Source organism: Oncorhynchus clarkii, chromosome 28, assembly GCF_045791955.1.
Source record: "Oncorhynchus clarkii lewisi isolate Uvic-CL-2024 chromosome 28, UVic_Ocla_1.0, whole genome shotgun sequence".
Lineage (NCBI taxonomy): Eukaryota > Metazoa > Chordata > Actinopteri > Salmoniformes > Salmonidae > Oncorhynchus > Oncorhynchus clarkii.
Genome location: NC_092174.1, coordinates 48,413,622 through 48,436,850, shown reverse-complemented (window position 1 = coordinate 48,436,850; position 23,229 = coordinate 48,413,622). Strand labels below are relative to the sequence as shown.

Below are 23,229 nucleotides of genomic sequence, written 5' to 3'. Positions count from 1 at the left end.
ATATCTCTACCTTTACATAACCATCTGATCATTTATCACTCCAGTGTTAATCTGCATAATTGTAATTATTTGCCTACCTTCTCATGCCTTTTGCACACAATGTATATATAGACTCCCCTTTTTTCTACTGTGTTATTGACTTGTTAATTGTTTACTCCATGTGTAACTCTGTGTTGTCTGTTCAACACTGCTATGCCTTATCTTGGCCAGGTCGCAGTTGCAAATGAGAACTTGTTCTCAACTAGTCTACCTGGTTAAATAAAGGTGAAATAAAATAAATAAAAAAAAATAAATAAAAAAAATATTTAAAAAAAAAAATGTTTAAATGGGTCTGTCTTGCTTGCTTAATATAAAGATTTTGAATGATTTACACTTAAGTGTATTTAAAACCAAATACTTTTAGACTTTTACTCAAGTAGTATTTTACTGGGTGACTTTTACTTGAGTCATTTTCAATGAAGGCATCTTTACTTTTACTCAAGTACGACAATTGGATGCTTTTTCCACCACCGCCGGCTCCCATGGCTCATGTCATGGTGCAGTGATTTGTGGTGCTTTTAATAACCGTTTTGCTTCAGCTGGCCACCTGTTTGAAAGGATAGTCTCTGAAAATGCATCTCATTCCCACTAGAGGGAGTCCTGCACTCAGAACAGATTGTAGAACATGATGCACTAACAGACTAAACAGACTTTATTTGATGTCTATGATGTACTAAAGGCTTTGCTAAAGACTAATGTTAAAAACATCCTAAAGGTGCTGATTCACTTGACCCCCTTCTTACTGCAGCTCTCTGCCCTACTTACTGCAGCTCTCTGCCCCACTTATTGCAGCTCTCTGCCCTACTTACTGCAGCTCTCTGCCCTACTTATTGCAGCTCTCTGCCCCACTTACTGCAGCTCTCTGCCCTACTTACTGCAGCTCTCTGCCCCCTTATTGCAGCTCTCTGCCCTTCTTACTGCAGCTCTCTGCCCTACTTACTGCAGCTCTCTGCCCTACTTACTGCAGCTCTCTGCCCTACTTACTGCAGATCTCTGCCCTACTTACTGCAGATCTCTGCCCTACTTACTGCAGCTCTCTGCCCTACTTACTGCAGCTCTCTGCCCTACTTACTGCAGATCTCTGCCCTACTTACTGCAGCTCTCTGCCCTACTTACTGCAGCTCTCTGCCCTACTTACTGCAACTCTCTGCCCTACTTACTGCAGCTCTCTGCCCTACTTATTGCAGCTCTCTGCCCTACTTACTGCAGCTCTCTGCCCCACTTATTGCAGAACCACTGACCTACATTTTTAACTTGACAATTGTTTCTGGTTTCATCTGATCTGGAATGTCCTCCCTTTACATAAAGGGGGAGATCTTTCTAACTTAGATAACTACCGTCCAATCTCCAAATAATCTTGCCTATCCAGAGTTTAGAATACTTGGCCAACTGTCAGCTAATGCCCTGTTGACATCGTGGCGTATTTCATTACGCTATACATCATCTCCACAGGAGGCTGCTGAGGGGAGGACAGCTCATAATAATGTCCAGAAGGGAGCGAATGGAAACCATGTGTTTGATGTATTTGCTCCCATTCCACCCATTCCGCTCCAGCCATTACCACGGGCCTGTCCTCCCCAATTAAGGTGCCACCAACTTCCTGTGGTCTCGTTCCACTACTGGACAGACTCTCATCAGGGATTGCATTCATTTGGGGAGATTGCAAAATATGACCTTTTCATTCAAGACAGGAGGAACATATTGTTTCAGTTGATAATAAAACACATTTTGTTAAGTTACTTTTTCCTCAACTTGTTTCTATAAAACTTTCCAGCAAGTCAAGCTAGTTTACAGTGCTGCTAGCTAAAAGCTAGGCTATACTGTAGCTAGCAAACTCCACCTAGTAATTATAAAAATAAAAAACAAACGTCATTACCATCACAGACTTAAATGGGAGGCAACAGTCATAATATACTTGGCTTAACAGCCCATGTGTATTATTTAACATTACTATTAAAATAGTATTCACTTATAGGAATGGATCATTGTTTACAAGTTGCTAGTTATCCCATAAAGCCATCACCTAAAACCACATATTTTCATCTTCTTCTCTGGTTTGGTAACTTCCTGTTCTTCGACAAACTCTAGCTGGACTGAAGACGACGAAAAGTCTGTAAAATGTCAAAGTATACTGCGTCTGTCTCGCAACAGAGCCTTCAACCTCAAGCGGGCATTGTGTTTCCACTCCGTTGTGGACATCTGGCACAACGTAGCGGAGTGCTTATGGGTAATGTGAACAAGGTTCGCAACAAAGCCTCCTTCACTCATGCTGCCAAACATACCCCCGTAAAACTGACCATCCTACCGATCCTCGACTTCAGCGATGTCATTTACAAAATAGCCTCCAACACTCTACTCAACAAATTGGATGCAGTCTATCACAGTGCCATCTGTTTTGTCACCAAAGCCCCATATATCACCCACCACTGCGACCTGTATGCTCTCGCTGGCTGGCCCTCGCTTCATACTCGTCGCCAAACACACTGGCTACAGGTTATCTACAAGTCTCTGCTAGGTAAAGCCCCGCCTTATCTCAGCTCACTGGTCACCATAGCAGCACCCACCTGTAGCACGCGCTCCAGTAGTTATATTTCACTGGTCACCATAGCAGCACCCACCCGTAGCACGCGCTCCAGCAGGTAAATCTCACTGGTCATCCCCAAAGCCAATTCTTCCTTTGGCCAGCTTTCCTTTCGGTTCTCTGCAGCCCATGACTGGAACGAACTGCAAAAATCACTGAAACTGGAGATTCATAGGGTGAGAGGGAGGGGTAGGGTGAGAGGGAGGGGTAGGGTGAGAGGGGGGGGGTAGGGTGAGAGGGAGGGGTAGGGTGAGAGGGGGGGCAGGGTGAGAGGGAGGGGTAGGGTGAGAGGGAGATGCAGGGTGAGAGGGAGGGGTAGGGTTAGGGAGGGGTAGGGTGAGAGGGGGGGGGCAGGGTGAGAGGGAGGGGTAGGGTGAGAGGGAGATGCAGGGTGAGAGGGAGGGGTAGGGTGAGAGGGAGGGGCAGGGTGAGGGCAGGGTGAGAGGGAGGGGTAGGGTGAGAGGGAGATGCAGGGTGAGAGGGAGGGGTAGGGTGAGGGGCAGGGTGAGAGGGGGGGGGCAGGGTGAGAGGGAGGGGTAGGGTGAGAGGGAGATGCAGGGTGAGAGGGAGGGGTAGGGTGAGAGGGAGATGCAGGGTGAGAGGGAGGGGTAGGGTTAGGGTGAGAGGGAGGGGTAGGGTGAGAGGGAGGGGTAGGAGGAGAGGGAGATGCAGGGTGAGAGGGAGGGGTAGGGTTAGGGAGGGGTATGGTGAGAGGGAGATGCAGGGTGAGAGGGAGGGGTAGGGTTAGGGAGGGGAAGGGTGAGAGGGAGGGGCAGGGTGAGAGGGAGGGGTAGGGTTAGGGAGGGGCAGGGTGAGAGAGAGGGGTAGGGTTAGGGAGAGGTAGGGTGAGAGGGAGGGGTAGAGTTAGGGAGGGGCAGGGTGAGAGGGAGGGGAAGGGTGAGAGGGAGGGGTAGTGTGAGGGAGGGGAAGGGTGAGAGGGAGGGGCAGGGTGAGAGGGAGGGGTAGGGTTAGGGAGGGGTATGGTGAGAGGGAGATGCAGGGTGAGAGGGAGGGGTAGGGTTAGGGAGGGGAAGGGTGAGAGAGAGGGGTAGGGTTAGGGAGAGGTAGGGTGAGAGGGAGGGGTAGAGTTAGGGAGGGGCAGGGTGAGAGGGAGGGGAAGGGTGAGAGGGAGGGGAAGGGTGAGAGGGAGGGGTAGTGTGAGGGAGGGGAAGGGTGAGAGGGAGGGGTAGGGTTAGGGAGGGGCAGGGTGAGAGAGAGGGGTAGGGTTAGAGAGAGGTAGGGTGAGAGGGAGGGATGGAGGGAGGGGCAGGGTGAGAGGGGCCCTCCTTCCCCACTAACCAATAAAATGCTGTTTGTGTTCATGTGGAGAATTATTCTAGAAACTCTTGACAAGGTAGACAAACAAACACACAGTGTATGACAGTAGTATGAAATATGTTTAATATACTTCCCAAAGAATGAGCAAAAAACAGACATGAACAGTAGGGGGGGAAAAGTCACTTCACAATATATTGGAAATAAAAACAATGAATACAAAACAATTTGAGAGAGATAAAATGTTTCCCTATAAGGCAGTTTCCTAGTCACCCTGTGCAAAATGTTTCCCTATAAGGCAGTTTCCTAGTCACCCTGTGCAAAATGTTTCCCCCGTAGAATTAGAATGATTCTACTCTAATGATTCTAGTTCTATTGTTTGAGACGTAGAATCATCTCTGTCTGTCCAGTAACCTGAATATCACCCAGGAAATATATTCTACTATTCATATATACTGAACAAAAATATAAACGCAACATGTAAAGAGTTGGTCCCATGTTTCATGAGCTGAAAAAAAAGAAGATCCCAGAAATGTTCCATACGTACAAAAATATGATTTCTATCTAATTTTGAGCACATTGTGTTTTACATCCCTGTTAGTGAGCATTTCTCCTTGGCCAAGGACCACCCACGGCTGTGCCCCTACGCAGTCATGTGAAATCCATAGATTAAGCCCTAACGAAGTCATAGGACCAGTAACTCAGTAAAATGGTTGCGTTTATATTGTTGCTCAGTATTTATTCCACTCAGTTTATCCATATTGCAAGGTATCCCTTTTCACAATCCTGATTCGTTTTAATTTAATAAATGCCCCCACAAATCCTTATTTTACTTGCAATGCAATTTACATAAGAACATGTCATCAAAACACACAACATGATGTAGTTTAAAGCAACACAACGTCATATTATTACTACAACACAATGACTACCACACTGGAATTAAATGTTCCCAACACTGGAATAAAACACACAATAGTTACATTGACAAAGACAACTTACCTCAAAACAAAAGCTGTTCTGATGACATGTCACCTCCCACTGGGCAGACGGCCATTCAACATCTATTCCATGTTGGTTCAAAGTCATTTCATTGAAATGACGTGGAAACAACGCTGATTCAACCAGTGTATGCCCAGTGGGCTGTAATCAGCATAAATAGTGTGTCAATTAAGTTCAATAATGTATTGTTTTTGGACATTCACAACAGATGGTATAATAGTGTATTATAGGACTTTTCTCAAGAGGGGTATGTACGTATTCTGGACCCGAGTGTGTCAGTGTAGATATGTACTCAATCATTTCGGCACTGTTGAACTGAATCAACCAAATGAATCAGCCAACTGAATCCACATAATTGAATCAACCAACTGAATCCTGCCAACTGAAATCAGCCCACTGAATCAACTGCAGTATGACTGTGAGAAGGTGCTGATTGAGAGAGAGACAATGGACTGTGTTACTGTATAACCTCCCTCATGTTGACAGTAATGTTGTACACTGAATTGACCGATACTCTGCGACAGCAAAGCAACGTATTGATCTATAGTAGAAATGGGTCCTGATGGCTGCTGTTCAACCCAACTCCCCTACAGTACAGAACAGCTACTGGTCAGGTCCAGAAGGAAAGTCTCGATTCTTTCAGAGGAACTACTGCTAGTCCAGTTGGCTGTTTGTGAACACTACGGTGAGATGACTTTTCAGTCTAAAATGTTTGTTGTTCCAGTTGAGAGTTTTAAGATGCCTGAGTGAGTCCTGGAGAGGCCACAGAGTTAAACTATAATCCCTGAAGAGACAGGCTGGGTTCTGCAGTGGTTATTCACCCAGGGATAAGTGGGACTGGCTGGTCTCTACTACAGTAGGGTCCAGGTAACTCTGCCAACCGTAGTTCCTTAGTTGACCGTTGGTCTAGGCTGGTAAGAGTTGTCCTCAGAGATGTCCTGATCCTCGCTGCCCATCAGACCTGAGATGTAAGGCAGACCTGCAGAGAGACAGAGACACAGAGGGACATGTCAATCATAACAAATACCTTGATATTCAAGCGTTGACACCAGCCAGACACTCTCTTCAGTAGTCATTCAGTGAATCGGGAAGTTGGTTGAAAAGTGTCGTCTATTTTTTTTATTAGGATCAATCAATTAACTGTCCAACCAAACATCATTTACCATCAAATGAAAGGAAATGGATCAAGAACTGACAGCGCTGGACAGAAAATAACTTCTCATTCAGTATAGTGATAGACGTCAAAAATATCTTTCATTCAGTATAGTGATAGACGTCAAAAATATCTCTCATTCAGTATAGTGATAGACGTCAAAAATAACAACGATTTGGAAATGAATCTGGTCTCCATAATAATATTATTATAGTCACTCATTACAGTTCAATCTTATTATTATAGTCATTCATTACAGTTCAATCCTATTATTATTATAGTCATTCATTACAGTTCAATCTTATTATTATAGTCATTCATTACAGTTCAATCCTATTATTATAATTAGTCATTCATTACAGTTCAGTCCTATTATTATAATTAGTCATTCATTACAGTTCAATCCTATTATTATAATAGTCATTCATTACAGTTCAATCCTATTATAATAGTCATTCATTACAGTTCAATCTTATTATTATAGTCACTCATTACAGTTCAATCCTATTATTATAATAGTCATTCATTACAGTTCAATCTTATTATTATAGTCACTCATTACAGTTCAATCCTATTATTATTATAGTCACTCATTACAGTTCAATCCTATTATTATAATAGTCATTCATTACAGTTCAATCCTATTATTATTATAGTCACTCATTACAGTTCAATCCTATTATTATTATAGTCACTCATTACAGTTCAATCCTATTATTATAATAGTCATTCATTACAGTTCAATCCTATTATTATTATAGTCACTCATTACAGTTCAATCCTATTATTATAATAGTCATTCATTACAGTTCTGAGAACCTATATCATCCACCATTTGATGCTGAATGTAATTGTAAATTGCGAATTTTTAAAATCACTTTTATTTTAATATGATAAGGCCGACACCGGCCCCTCACCGCCAGACCTACCGGCCCCTCACCGCCAGACCTACCGGCCCCTCACCGCCAGACCTACCGGCCCCTCACCGCCAGACCTACCGGCCCCTCACCGCCAGACCTACCGGCCCCTCACCGCCAGACCTACCGGCCCCTCACCGCCAGACCTACCGGCCCCTCACCGCCAGACCTACCGGCCCCTCACCGCCAGACCTACCGGCCCCTAAGCCGCACCCTGTGTAGTAGTCAGGATTGTCTAAGTTGTTCTTGTCAGTGTGGAAGGGCAACCTTCCACCTCAGTCAGGGGCAACCTTCCACCTCAGTCAGGGGCAACCTTCCACCTCAGTCAGGGGCAACCTTCCACCTGAGGTAGGCCAAACTTCCACCTGAGGTAGGACAACCTTCCACCTGAGGTTGGTCAATCCATATTTGCCCTAAAAATTGTCAAAGACCCCAGCCATAGACTGTTCTCTCTACTACCGCATGGCAAGCGGTACTGAAGTACCAAGTCTAGGACAAAAAGGCTTCTCAACAGTTTTTACCCCCAATCCATAAGACTCCTGAACAGGTAACCTATGGTTACCCTGACTATTTGCATTGTGATCCCCCCCAACCCCTCTTGTTACGCTGCTGCTACTCTCTGTTTATCATATATGCATAGTCACTTTAACTATACATTCATGTACATACTACCTCAATTGTCCCGACTAACCAGTGCTCCCTCACATTGGCTAACCAGGCTATCTGCATTGTGTCCCACCACCCACCAACCCCTCTTTAATGCTACTGCTACTCTCTGTTCATCATATATGCACAGTCACTTTAACCATATCTACATGTACATACTACCTCAATCAGCCTGACTAACAGGTGTCTGTATATATCTACATATACATACTACCTCAATAAGCCTGACTAACAGGTATGGAGCCTTGCTACTCTTTTTTCAAATGTCTTTCTACTGTCGTTTTATTCCTTTACTTACCCCCCCCCCACACACACACACACACCTTTTTTTAGGCACCATTGGTTAGAGCCTGTAAGTCAGCATTTCACTGTAAGGTTGTACTGTTGTACTCGGTGCACGTGACAAATAAACTTTGATTTCATTTCAAATTTGATATTTACTTGATTTGATTTTGATTTGTTTAGTAAATGTTATAAGGCCCAGCACCAGCCCTAACCCCTGACACTAGCACAATCACCCTGCCCCGCTTCCTGAGTGTAGTTAGGGTTGTCTATGTTCTCCTTGTGTTGGTTCTTCTTGCCAGAGTCTGGAAGGAAAAACAGCACCACACCTGAAAGCATTAGGGTTGAAGCCAGGTTTAAAACACATCTACTGACATACTGGATGGACACCTTGAGAAGGGATTTCTTGAGTAAAATGTTTGAAAGCCCTCACCCTGGCCCCGCCCCACTGAAACCACCCAATCGTAGTTAGGATTGTCTATGTTCTTCACGTCGGTCTCTGAAAGAGGAAGCAAATCAGCACCACAGCACTTGTCTGTATTATTACATGAACATCCAAAAGGAAGACTAGCCCTTCGGTAGGCTAAAAAGAGATCCTGAAAAACAATAATATCAGAGTTTACTTTATAGTTCTAATGTAATGTGATGAAACTCACGGCGGACGATCCTGATAGGCCAGACAAGGATGGTACAGAGACTGAGAGCTGCTATGACGGCCACGCCCCCTGTTGCTATGACCATGACATAGTGGTAGTACCACACACACGCTGGACAGCAGACCTGAGAACTGATGGACAGACAGAGAGAGACAGAGAGACAGAGAGAGACAGAGAGACAGAGAGAGAGACAGACAGAGACAGAGAGAGAGAGAGAGAGAGAAACAGACAGAGAGAGAGAGAGAGAGAGAGAGAGAGAGAGAGAGAGACAGAGAGAGAGAGAGAGAGAGTTTACTACAGAAGAATTTCTATTGATAAACTTGGTACTTGGTGGATCAATATGTAGTCTAGGGTCTATTCACAACACAGGTGAATACATATGTAGTCTAGGGTCTTTTCACAACACAGGTGAATACATATGTAGTGTAGGTATAGGAGTGTATGAATGTCCTGAGTTATTGAGCTTATTTTGGCTGATTTCATAAGACATAATCATGTTAGTGGAGCAGCCCAGACTCCCAGGCTAGCAGTGAGTTAGTGGAGCTAACATGATGCAGTCCAGACTCCCAGTACAGGCTAGCAGTGAGTTAGTGGAGCTAACATGATGCAGCCCAGACTCCCAGGCTAGCAGTGAGTTAGTGGAGCTAACATGATGCAGTCCAGACTCCCAGGCTAGCAGTGAGTTAGTGGAGCTAACATGATGCAGCCCAGACTCCCAGGCTAGCAGTGAGTTAGTGGAGCTAACATGATGCAGCCCAGAATACCAGGCTAGCAGTGAGTTAGTGGAGCTAACCTGATGCAGCCCAGAATCCCAGGCTAGCAGTGAGTTAGTGGAGCTAACATGATGCAGCCCAGACTCCCAGGTTAGCAGTGAGTTAGTGGAGCTAACATGATGCAGCCCAGACTCTCAGTACAGGCTAGCAGTGAGTTAGTGGAGCTAACATGATGCAGCCCAGACTCCCAGGTTAGCAGTGAGTTAGTGGAGCTAACATGATGCAGCCCAGACTCTCAGTACAGGCTAGCAGTGAGTTAGTGGAGCTAACATGATGCAGTCCAGACTCCCAGGCTAGCAGTGAGTTAGTGGAGCTAACATGATGCAGCCCAGAATCCCAGGCTAGCAGTGAGTTAGTGGAGCTAACATAGATGCAGCCCAGACTCCCAGGCTAGCAGTGAGTTAGTGGAGCTAACATGATGCAGCCCAGACTCCCAGTACAGGCTAGCAGTGAGTTAGTGGAGCTAACATGATGCAGCCCAGACTCCCAGGCTAGCAGTGAGTTAGTGGAGCTAACATGATGCAGCCCAGAATCCCAGGCTAGCAGTGAGTTAGTGGAGCTAACATGATGCAGCCCAGACTCCCAGGCTAGCAGTGAGTTAGTGGAGCTAACATGATGCAGCCCAGAATCCCAGGCTAGCAGTGAGTTAGTGGAGCTAACATGATGCAGCCCAGACTCCCAGGCTAGCAGTGAGTTAGTGGAGCTAACATGATGCAGCCCAGAATCCCAGGCTAGCAGTGAGTTAGTGGAGCTAACATGATGCAGCCCAGACTCCCAGGCTAGCAGTGAGTTAGTGGAGCTAACATGATGCAGCCCAGACTCCCAGGCTAGCAGTGAGTTAGTGGAGCTAACATGATGCAGCCCAGACTCTCAGTACAGGCTAGCAGTGAGTTAGTGGAGCTAACATGATGCAGCCCAGACTCCCAGGCTAGCAGTGAGTTAGTGGAGCTAACATGATGCAGCCCAGACTCCCAGGCTAGCAGTGAGTTAGTGGAGCTAACATGATGCAGCCCAGAATCCCAGGCTAGCAGTGAGTTAGTGGAGCTAACATGATGCAGCCCAGACTCTCAGTACAGGCTAGCAGTGAGTTAGTGGAGCTAACATGATGCAGCCCAGACTCCCAGGCTAGCAGTGAGTTAGTGGAGCTAACATGATGCAGCCCAGACTCTCAGTACAGGCTAGCAGTGAGTTAGTGGCGCTAACATGATGCAGCCCAGACTCCCAGGTTAGCAGTGAGTTAGTGGAGCTAACATGATGCAGCCCAGACTCTCAGTACAGGCTAGCAGTGAGTTAGTGGAGCTAACATGATGCAGTCCAGACTCCCAGGCTAGCAGTGAGTTAGTGGAGCTAACATGATGCAGCCCAGAATCCCAGGCTAGCAGTGAGTTAGTGGAGCTAACATAGATGCAGCCCAGACTCCCAGGCTAGCAGTGAGTTAGTGGAGCTAACATGATGCAGCCCAGACTCCCAGTACAGGCTAGCAGTGAGTTAGTGGAGCTAACATGATGCAGCCCAGACTCCCAGGCTAGCAGTGAGTTAGTGGAGCTAACATGATGCAGCCCAGAATCCCAGGCTAGCAGTGAGTTAGTGGAGCTAACATGATGCAGCCCAGACTCCCAGGCTAGCAGTGAGTTAGTGGAGCTAACATGATGCAGTCCAGACTCCCAGGCTAGCAGTGAGTTAGTGGAGCTAACATGATGCAGTCCAGAATCCCAGGCTAGCAGTGAGTTAGTGGAGCTAACATGATGCAGTCCAGAATCCCAGGCTAGCAGTGAGTTAGTGGAACAGGCACGGTTCTCTATAATAAGGGGCTGGCTGTGCTGAAAGACACATTTGATTTGATCCGTGACACATTTGAAAGAAGTACTGAACTTAACACAAATTCGAGTACCAAAACCGTTTTTCATGTTGTAGTATTGAAAAAGTAGAGAATCGTGGGTATCGCACTAAGGCAGGCACACACACACACAGACACACACACTCACTGGCAGGGGTGTAGAGTCTGTATCATCATAACAGCTACTCCGTTGGCCACCTTGTCAGTGAAGCTCATCGCCCCATAAACAAACGCTCCACTTTGCTGTGAAATAGAGGGAAAGTTTCACAAACACGAAAACAAACTCCATCAGTCTCACACATTAACTCATCGGGCCCTAAGATTCTCCTGACCACAAACAAATACTATAACTAAGGGTCTAGGGTCTAGTTGAAGACTATAACTAAGGGTCTAGTTGAAGACTATAACTAAGGGTCTAGTTGAAGACTATAACTAAGGGTCTAGGGTCTAGTTGAAGACTATAACTAAGGTTCTAGTTGAAGACTATCACTAAGGGTCTAGGGTCTAGTTGAAGACTATAACTAAGGGTCTAGTTGAAGACTATAACTAAGGTTCTAGTTGAAGACTATCACTAAGGGTCTAGTTGAAGACTATAACTAAGGTTCTAGTTGAAGACTATCACTAAGGGTCTAGGGTCTAGTTGAAGACTATAACTAAGGGTCTAGTTGAAGACTATAACTAAGGGTCTAGTTGAAGACTATAACTAAGGTTCTAGTTGAAGACTATCACTAAGGGTCTAGTTGAAGACTATAACTAAGGGTCTAGTTGAAGACTATAACTAAGGTTCTAGTTGAAGACTATCACTAAGGGTCTAGTTGAAGACTATAACTAAGGGTCTAGGGTCTAGTTGAAGACTATAACTAAGGGTCTAGTTGAAGACTATCACTAAGGGTCTAGTTGAAGACTATAACTAAGGTTCTAGTTGAAGACTATCACTAAGGGTCTAGGGTCTAGTTGAAGACTATAACTAAGGGTCTAGTTGAAGACTATAACTAAGGGTCTAGTTGAAGACTATAACTAAGGGTCTAGTTGAAGACTATAACTAAGGGTCTAGTTGAAGACTATAACTAAGGGTCTAGGGTCTAGTTGAAGACTATAACTAAGGGTCTAGTTGAAGACTATAACTAAGGGTCTAGGGTCTAGTTGAAGACTATAACTAAGGGTCTAGTTGAAGACTATAACTAAGGGTCTAGTTGAAGACTATCACTAAGGGTCTAGGGTCTAGTTGAAGACTATAACTAAGGTTCTAGTTGAAGACTATCACTAAGGGTCTAGGGTCTAGTTGAAGACTATAACTAAGGTTCTAGTTGAAGACTATCACTAAGGGTCTAGTTGAAGACTATAACTAAGGGTCTAGGGTCTAGTTGAAGACTATAACTAAGGTTCTAGTTGAAGACTATCACTAAGGGTCTAGGGTCTAGTTGAAGACTATCACTAAGGGTCTAGGGTCTAGTTGAAGACTATAACTAAGGGTCTAGTTGAAGACTATAACTAAGGGTCTAGTTGAAGACTATAACTAAGGGTCTAGGGTCTAGTTGAAGACTATAACTAAGGGTCTAGTTGAAGACTATAACTAAGGGTCTAGTTGAAGACTATAACTAAGGGTCTAGGGTCTAGTTGAAGACTATAACTAAGGGTCTAGTTGAAGACTATAACTAAGGGTCTAGTTGAAGACTATAACTAAGGGTCTAGGGTCTAGTTGAAGACTATAACTAAGGGTCTAGTTGAAGACTATAACTAAGGGTCTAGGGTCTAGTTGAAGACTATAACTAAGGGTCTAGTTGAAGACTATAACTAAGGGTCTAGTTGAAGACTATCACTAAGGGTCTAGGGTCTAGTTGAAGACTATAACTAAGGGTCTAGTTGAAGACTATAACTAAGGGTCTAGTTGAAGACTATCACTAAGGGTCTAGGGTCTAGTTGAAGACTATAACTAAGGGTCTAGGGTCTAGTTGAAGACTATAACTAAGGGTCTAGTTGAAGACTATCACTAAGGGTCTAGTTGAAGACTATAACTAAGGGTCTAGTTGAAGACTATAACTAAGGGTCTAGTTGAAGACTATAACTAAGGGTCTAGTTGAAGACTATCACTAAGGGTCTAGTTGAAGACTATAACTAAGGGTCTAGTTGAAGACTATCACTAAGGGTCTAGTTGAAGACTATCACTAAGGGTCTAGGGTCTAGTTGAAGACGATCGCTAAGGGTCTAGTTGAAGACGATCGCTAAGGGTCTAGGGTCTAGTTGAAGACTATAACTAAGGGTCTAGTTGAAGACGATCGCTAAGGGTCTAGTTGAAGACCGTAACTAAGGGTCTAGTTGAAGACCGTAACTAAGGGCCTAGTTGAAGACCGTAACTAAGGGTCTAGTTGAAGACCGTAACTAAGGGTCTAGTTGAAGACCGTAACTAAGGGTCTAGTTGAAGACCGTAACTAAGGGTCTAGTTGAAGACCGTAACTAAGGGTCTAGTTGAAGACCGTAACTAAGGGTCTAGTTGAAGACTATAACTTTATTAACACCAACCGTCTGGTCCCCGATGAGGTCAGCGGTCATGGAGAGTGACATCACCAGGATGGTAGCTGACCCCACCCCTAGAAGGACGGACGCCCCGTAGATCCGGTCACCCATCTGGTCGTCTATCAACACCCAATAAGAGAAGGCCATGATCAGCAGCAGGCCCACAAAGTAGGTCATCTACCAATCAGAGACGAGCAAGACATGAATATTAGTTCAATAATGTAATGTCAGAGATGTACTGAAAACCAAATCCATAAAATCTACTGTGTTATGTGTATTACAGTTTGAGTTTGAGACAAACTACTGAACAGATCCGAAATAGACCAGACAGACACTCACACATTTGCCGATGAGTTTGCTGATAGGCTTCATGACGAAAGAGGAAGCGAAGCCACTGACGTACATCACCAGGGGAATAGTGGCAATGTATTTCTGGAACAGGGGACAGAAAGTCTAAGTAACACAGTTTCCTAACAGGTACAGCCAAGGTCCTGGTTCTACATCAATAACAGGTACAGGTATAGTTATAATTATAGGTACTGGTATAGTTATAATTATAGGTACAGGTATAGTTGTAATTATAGATACAGGTATAGTTGTAAATTATAGGTACAGGTATAGTTGTAAATTATAGGTACAGGTATAGTTGTAATTATAGGTACAGGTATAGTTGTAATTATAGGTACATGTATAGTTGTAATTATAATTATAGGTACAGGTATAGTTGTAATTATAATTATAGGTACAGGTATAGTTGTAATTATAATTATAGGTACAGGTATAGTTGTAATTATAATTATAGGTACAGGTATAGTTATAATTATAGGTATAGTTACAGGGATAGGTACAGGTATAATTACAGGTATAGTTACAGGTATAGTTACAGGGATAGGTACAGGTATAGGTGTAATTATAGGTATAGTTACAGGTATAGTTATAATTACAGGTATAGTTACAGGTATAGTTATAATTACAGGTATAGTTACAGGGAAAGGTACAGGTATAGTTACAGGTATAGTTGTAATTATAGGTATAGTTACAGGGAAAGGTACAGGTATAGGTACAGGTATAGTTGTAATTATAGGTATAGTTACAGGTATAGTTGTAATTACAGGTATAGTTACAGGGAAAGGTACAGGTATAGGTACAGGTATAGTTGGAATTATAGGTATAGTTACAGGTATAGTTATAATTACAGGTATAGTTACAGGTATAGGTATAGTTACAGGTATAGTTACAGGTATAGGTATAGTTACAGGTATAGTTACAGGTATAGTTATAATTATAGGTATAGTTACAGGTATAGTTATAATTACAGGTATAGTTACAGGTATAGTTACAGGTATAGGTATAGTTACAGGTATAGGTACAGGTATAGTTATAATTACAGGTATAGTTACAGGTATAGGTATAGTTACAGGTATAGTTATAATTACAGGTATAGTTACAGGTATAGTTACAGGTATAGGTATAGTTACAGGTATAGTTGTAATTATAGGTATAGTTACAGGTATAGTTACAGGTATAGTTGTAATTATAGGTATAGTTACAGGTATAGTTACAGGTATAGGTATAGTTACAGGTATAGTTGTAATTACAGGTATAGGTACAGGGATGCACAATATATCGGTTTACATATCGGAATCGGACGATATTAACTAAAAATGCCAACATCGGTAAGGCAAAGCTGACGTCCATACCTATATAAACGTAGGTATATGACGTAATGATGCCACGTAAAATGTTGTTCTATACGTGGAACACAGCGTTCCTAACCTCGCCCACAATGTCTGCTGTATGGATCGAGCAGTCAACAAGTCCAGCAGTCATTTCAAAGAGTAACAAAATTTCAGCGCTACAACTCAAATGCGAAATCCATTAAAGCCAAGATAATGGAGTTCATTCCCCCTTGACAATCAACCGTTCTCTGTCGTGGGTGATGTTGGCTTTCGCCAACTGGTCGAGCACCGGTACACACTACCAAGTGCGCAATTTTTCAGATGTTGCCCTACCGGAGTTACACAGTAATAGTGTCACTGCTATTAGCTTCACGACATACTATGGAACGCCGTTTGGGTCTTTGTGTCAAAAAATATACAGTAGCACTGTCAAAGCTGTACAAAAAAGTCTGCAAAACACCGGTCACGAACAATGTGTTTACAATACCGAGTTGGTAATAAAGCATAATTTGCTCGACCGCAACTTCTGGGTAGCTAGCTTTAGCTTGGTACTTAGCTAGCACCAATATAACCAGCCTGAAAACAATGACCAGTAGAACCTGCAGTCATTTTCATTATTCTCAGCAATGATTTAGGGATCCTTGTGAGTAAGTATTAGCTAGGTTGCCACTTGTTATTCGCCTATTGAAATTGAACTTCAGTTCATGAAAATAAATAGCTAGTCAGCAACTGTTGCCATGTTTCCCAAAACTAACGTTATAAGCAGCCAGCTAGCTTCATCTAGATAGTGAGGCTCAACCGGGTTATGTGTTGTGAAGCTAACCACAATAAGGATTAGGCACAAGTGGAATTTGCGGTTAGCCTTCAAAATAAAAGTATGGCATAATTCTACTATTTGCATTGATTTGTATTACTGTCCATGACATACTGCAAATTCAAGTATGTCATTGACAGTGATGCAAATGAATACAAATAGTAGAATTATGCCATACTTTTATTTTGAAGGCTAACCGCAAAGTCCACAATTGTGGCTAGCTTCACATAGATGGTCCGACCACCATTTATCAAATAGCAACTGTCTTATAAATTAGGGTTATTTTAGATGACACCTAGCTATATAGGTAGCTAGCTAGCTAGTTAACTATAGCTACTAAAACAGACACGTCAAATAGTGTTATTTGACGTACCTTTGACACGCAAAGACCCAAACGGCGTTCCATAGAAATCCTGGTTGAGAATGAAACGACTGAACAAATGAACAATGAAACAGCAAGTAAGTGAAATAAATAGGTTTAGATTATGTTTTACTGGTAATGGGGACATACGTAAATGGCAACAAAATAACTTTTTGGCCACTGTGTGGTGTGTGTGTAACCTTTATTTAACTAGGTAAGTCAGTTAAGAACAAATTCTTATTTTCAATGACGGCCTAGGAACAGTGGGTTAACTGCCTGTTCAGGGGCAGAACGACAGATTTGTACCTTGTCAGCTCGGGGATTTGAACTTGCAACCTTCCGGTTACTCGTCCAACGCTCTAACCACTAGGCTACCCTACCTATAAGTATAGTTATAATTATAGTTTTCGATATAGTAATAGGCAAAGCTATATGTATTGGTATAAATATTGGTATAGTTACTGGTATAGGTATAGTTAATTGTAGTTTTAGGTATCGGTATAATTATAGTTTTCGGGAGAGGTATAGGTTATATATATATATATATATTATAGGTATAATTATCGATATAGGTATAATTATCGATATAGGCATAGTTATCGGTATAGTTCTAATTATAGGTAAAGGTGTAATTATCGATATAGGTATAGTTAATTGTAGTTTTAGGTATCGGTATAATTCTAGTTTTTGGTACAGGTATAATTATTGGTATAGTTATAATTATAGTTATAGGTACAGGTATAATTATAGGTATAGTTATAATTATAGTTATAGATACAGGTATAATTACTGGTATAGTTATAATTATAGGTATAGTTACAGGTATAATTATAGGTATAGTTATAATTACAGGTATAAGTATAATTATCGATATAGGTATAGTTATAATTATAGGTATAGGTATAATTATCGATATAGTTATCATTATAGGTATAATTATCGATATAGGTATAAAATAACTATATAGGTATAGTTGTAATTATAGGTATAATTATCGATATAGTTATCGGTATAGGTGTAATTATCGATACAGGTATAGGTATAATTACAGGTATATCGAAAATTATCAATATAGAATGAGTTTGGATTTGTGAACTAAACGCGTGAATAAGGAGGTATTTGGTCATAAATTATGGACTTTATCAAATAAAACAAACATTTATTGTAGAACTGGGATTCCTGGGAGTGCATTCTGATGAAGATCATCAAAGGTTGGTGATGAATTTAATCGCTATTTCTGACATTTGTGAGGGCTTTCCTTGGCTGGAAAATGGCTTTATGGTTTTCTGTGACTAGGTGCTGACCTAACATAATCGTTTGGTGTGCTTTCTCCGTAAAGCCTATTTGAAATCGGACACTGTGGCTGGATTTACAAGCAGTGTATCTTTAAAATGGTGTAAAATACTTGTATGTTGGAGGAATTTTAATTATGGGGTTTCTGTTGTTTGAATTTGGAGCCCTGCAATTTCACTGGCTAATGTTGCGAGGTGGGACACTACCGTCCCACATATCCCAGAGAGGTTAAATGGAATGCAATCAGGTTTTAGGTCTGGCCACAGCACTGTTTCAGCAACATTGAAGGTTTTAAATGACATCCACTGTGCTCTTGATAAGAAGTTACATTGTGTGTCTGTTTTTATTGATTTGTCGAAGGCTTTTGACACCATGGACCATGCTGTGTTAGTGCAAAGGTTAAAATGTTGTGGAATTACTGGTCATGCTCTAGATTGGTTTATAAATTACCTATCACAATGTGTAATGGCAGATGGTTGTAAATCTGAGTCCATAAAGGTGTGCTCAGGTGTTCTGCAAGGTTCTATTGTTCATTTTGTATATCAACAACATTGGGGATCTTATTGAAACAGCGGATGTTCATTTTTATGCAGATGATACTGTTCTTTATTCAAGTGGTAGTAGTTTATCTTTGACTTTTGAAAAAACCAAAAGAGCATTTAATATCATACAACAGAATCTGTATGATTTAAAGCTGATTCTAAATTTGGGTAAAACAAAATGCATGGTATTTTCAAATGCCAGGCATGTTACAAATCATGTCATTGCTACATCGGCTGGACATACTATAGAGCAAGTTAAAGTGTACAAATATTTGGGTGTGTGGGTTGATGATATGCTGAGTTTCACTGTGCATGTAGAGAACTTGATAAGGAAGCTCAAGCTGAAAATAGGATTTTATTAACGGCATAAGGCTTGTTTTTCTTTTGAGGCCAGGAAGGAGCTGGTACGATGTACATTACTGTCGGTGTTAGATTGTAGTGATGTTATATATATATGCAGGCCTCAGCCACTACCCTGAGAGCACTTGATTCAGTGTATCATGCAGCCCTCAGGTTCATTACCAATCAGAAACGTCTAACACATCATTGTGATCTCTACAGCGATGTTGGCTGGTCGTCATTGACCTTGCGTAGGCTTAAACACTGGTATACACTGATTTATAAGGCCATATTGGGTAAAATGCCATTTTATCTCAAGTTCTTTTTTAGTCAGGTCAGTAAATAAATATCTATTACGGTCCCATTCTGATTTGCTTCTAACAGTACCAAAAATTAGGACAGGTCATGGTAGAAGGTTTTAGTTACTTAGCACCGTGGTCCTGGAATTCTCTCCTGAACATTTTAAAATGTGATGATCTAGTTTCGTTGGTGGAGTTTAAACACTTGATCGATGTATATATCATAGAAGAGTGTAATTGTGTTTAGGACAGCTGTTTCTAGTCAAGACTTTCGTGTTTTTAACTTAACATGTTTTTGTTGTACTGTATGTGTGTTTATAGTTTTGTTTAATGTTATGTTAGTGTATGTAAGTTGTTCTGTCTGAAACGTTGTTCCCCCTGCTGCTATTGGACCAGGTCTCTCTTGGAAAAGAGATGTTATCTCAATAAGAAAAAACTGTATAAATAAAGGTCAAATAAAATAATAGGTATCAGTATAGTTACAGGTATAGTTACAGGTATAGTTACAGGTATAGTTACAGGTATCGGTATAATTATAGTTATAGGTATAGTTACAGGTATCGGTATAATTAAAGTTATCGGTATAGTTACAGGTATAGTTACAGGTATCGGTATAATTATAGTTACAGGTATAGTTACAGGTATAGTTACAGGTATAGTTACAGGTATCGGTATAAGTATAGTTATAGGTATAATTCAAGTGATCGGTATAATTAAAGTTATCGGTATAGTTACAGGTATAGTTACAGGTATCGGTATAATTATAGTTATAGGTATAGTTACAGGTATAGTTACAGGTATCGGTATAATTATAGTTATAGGTATAGTTAGTTACAGGTATAGTTATAGGTATAGTTACAGGTATAGTTACAGGTATCGGTATAATTATAGTTATAGGTATAGTTACAGGTATAGTTACAGGTATAGTTACAGGTATCGGTATAATTATAGTTATAGGTATAGTTACAGGTATAGTTACAGGTATAGTTACAGGTATAGTTACAGGTATCGGTATAATTATAGTTATAGGTATAGTTACAGGTATAGTTACAGGTATCGGTATAATTATAGTTATAGGTATAGTTAGTTACAGGTGTAGTTATAGTTACAGGTATAGTTACAGGTATAGTTACAGGTATCGGTATAATTATAGTTATAGGTATAGTTAGTTACAGGTATAGTTATAGTTACAGGTATAGTTACAGGTATAGTTACAGGTATAGTTACAGGTATCGGTATAATTATAGTTATAGGTATAATTCAAGTGATCGGTATAATTAAAGTTATCGGTATAGTTACAGGTATAGTTACAGGTATAGTTACAGGTATCGGTATAATTATAGTTATAGGTATAGTTACAGGTATAGTTACAGGTATAGTTACAGGTATCGGTATAATTATAGTTATAGGTATAATTCAAGTGATCGGTATAATTAAAGTTATCGGTATAGTTACAGGTATAGTTGCAGGTATCGGTATAATTATAGTTACAGGTATAGTTACAGGTATAGTTACAGGTATCGGTATAAGTATAGTTATAGGTATAATTCAAGTGATCGGTATAATTAAAGTTATCGGTATAGTTACAGGTATAGTTACAGGTATAGTTACAGGTATCGGTATAATTATAGTTATAGGTATAGTTACAGGTATAGTTACAGGTATAGTTACAGGTATAATTATAGTTATAGGTATAGTTAGTTACAGGTATAGTTATAGGTATAGTTACAGGTATAGTTACAGGTATCGGTATAATTATAGTTATAGGTATAGTTACAGGTATAGTTACAGGTATAGTTACAGGTATAGTTACAGGTATCGGTATAATTATAGTTATAGGTATAGTTACAGGTATAGTTACAGGTATAGTTACAGGTATAGTTACAGGTATCGGTATAATTATAGTTATAGGTATAGTTACAGGTATAGTTACAGGTATCGGTATAATTATAGTTATAGGTATAGTTACAGGTATAGTTACAGGTATAGTTACAGGTATAGTTACAGGTATCGGTATAATTATAGTTATAGGTATAGTTACAGGTATAGTTACAGGTATCGGTATAATTATAGTTATAGGTATAGTTAGTTACAGGTGTAGTTATAGTTACAGGTATAGTTACAGGTATAGTTACAGGTATCGGTATAATTATAGTTATAGGTATAGTTAGTTACAGGTATAGTTATAGTTACAGGTATAGTTACAGGTATAGTTACAGGTATAGTTACAGGTATCGGTATAATTATAGTTATAGGTATAATTCAAGTGATCGGTATAATTAAAGTTATCGGTATAGTTATAGGTATCGTTATCGCTATAGTGGTGTTACCTTTGGCAACATGAGAGTGTTGGTAAGATACATGATGTTGTTACCTTTGGCAACATGAGAGTGTTGGTAAGATACATGATGTTGTTACCTTTGGCAACATGAGAGTGTTGGTAAGATACATGGAGATGTACGTCTGAGACACGTTCACTATCAGTCTGGTGGACATGTAGAGAAACGCTACCTGGACAGGACAGAAGGAAAATACAGGAACGATTAACATGGGCTAAAAACACCACTATTAACATGGGCTGAAAACAACACTATTAACATGGGTTGAAAACACCACTATTAACATGGGCTAAAAACACCACTATTAACATGGGTTGAAAACACCACTATTAACATGGGCTGAAAACACCACTATTAACATGGGTTGAAAACACCACTATTAACATGGGCTGAAAACACCACTATTAACATGGGTTGAAAACAGACAAAGCAGTGTTGTGTCTGCAAAATGTCAACAAAAATATATTCAGTTTATTTGTCATATGTATATACACAAAAAGCTTTAAGTAGAGCAATCCTACTGCCTGAGATTGAAACATACAACCCTGATTGGAAGTACACTGAGCATCGAATCCAGAACGGATGCTGAGTATCAGATCAAAATGCTGTTGAAATCCAACCAGCTGTTGAATCGGACTTAAAATCTCTCAGATCCAAAATGTCAGCCGAGTTTCAGTGTTACCTGGTAAAGGGCAGGCTGTTTCAGTGTTACCTGGTAAATGGCAGGAGTGTTTCAGTGTTACCTGGTAAATGGCAGGAGTGTTTCAGTGTTACCTGGTAAATGGCAGGCTGTTTCAGTGTTACCTGGTAAATGACAGGAGTGTTTCAGTGTTACCTGGTAAATGGCAGGAGTGTTTCAGTGTTACCTGGTAAATGGCAGGCTGTTTCAGTGTTACCTGGTAAATGTCAGCCGTGTTTCAGTGTTACCTGGTAAAGGGCAGGCTGTTTCAGTGTTACCTGGTAAATGGCAGGCTGTTTCAGTGTTACCTGGTAAATGGCAGGCGTGTTTCAGTGTTACCTGGTAAATGGCAGGCGTGTTTCAGTGTTACCTGGTAAAGGGCAGGCGTGTTTCAGTGTTACCTGGTAAAGGGCAGGCTGTTTCAGTGTTACCTGGTAAATGGCAGGCGTGTTTCAGTGTTACCTGGTAAAGGGCAGGCTGTTTCAGTGTTACATGGTAAAGGGAAGGCTGTTTCAGTGTTGCCTGGTAAAGGGCAGGCTGTTTCAGTGTTACCTGGTAAAGGGCAGGCTGTTTCAGTGTTACCTGGTAAAGGGGAGGCTGTTTCAGTGTTACCTGGTAAAGGGCAGGCTGTTTCAGTGTTACCTGGTAAAGGGCAGGCTGTTTCAGTGTTACCTGGTAAAGAGCAGGCTGTTTCAGTGTTACCTGGTAAAGGGCAGGCGTGTTTCAGTGTTACCTGGTAAATGGCAGGCGTGTTTCAGTGTTAACTGGTAAATGGCAGGAGTGTTTCAGTGTTACCTGGTAAATGACAGGTGGTTTCAGTGTTACCTGGTAAATGGCAGGTGGTTTCAGTGTTACCTGGTAAATGGCAGGAGTGTTTCAGTGTTACCTGGTAAATGGCAGGAGTGTTTCAGTGTTACCTGGTAAATGGCAGGAGTGTTTCAGTGTTACCTGGTAAATGGCAGGCGTGTTTCAGTGTTAACTGGTAAATGGCAGGAGTGTTTCAGTGTTACCTGGTAAATGACAGGTGGTTTCAGTGTTACCTGGTAAATGGCAGGTGGTTTCAGTGTTACCTGGTAAATGGCAGGAGTGTTTCAGTGTTACCTGGTAAATGGCAGGAGTGTTTCAGTGTTACCTGGTAAATGGCAGGAGTGTTTCAGTGTTACCTGGTAAATGGCAGGTGGTTTCAGTG

The 23,229-nt window shown here is 41.3% G+C and overlaps 1 protein-coding gene across 3 annotated transcripts in view; it reads right to left on the bottom strand.

Moving 5' to 3' along the window:
- Nucleotides 1-3,998: 3,998 nt before the first annotated feature.
- The window catches only part of LOC139387595 (major facilitator superfamily domain-containing protein 12-like), a 28,467-nt gene continuing 9,236 nt past the window's right edge, over nt 3,999-23,229 (bottom strand). The window contains exons 5-12 of one of the 3 annotated variants that reach the window (XM_071133957.1): nt 21,441-21,533; nt 14,035-14,127; nt 13,702-13,872; nt 11,330-11,424; nt 8,572-8,702; nt 8,349-8,414; nt 8,152-8,220; nt 4,001-5,876 (exon numbers count right to left, since the gene is read on the bottom strand). In XM_071133957.1, the coding sequence (XP_070990058.1) occupies nt 5,788-5,876; nt 8,152-8,220; nt 8,349-8,414; nt 8,572-8,702; nt 11,330-11,424; nt 13,702-13,872; nt 14,035-14,127; nt 21,441-21,533 (807 nt within the window). In that variant the 3' untranslated portion in view covers nt 4,001-5,787. Of the gene's footprint in view, nt 5,877-8,033; nt 8,221-8,348; nt 8,415-8,571; nt 8,703-11,329; nt 11,425-13,701; nt 13,873-14,034; nt 14,128-21,440; nt 21,534-23,229 lie in introns of those variants that run through there. The other 2 variants (XM_071133956.1, XM_071133955.1) reach the window with 2 other exon arrangements.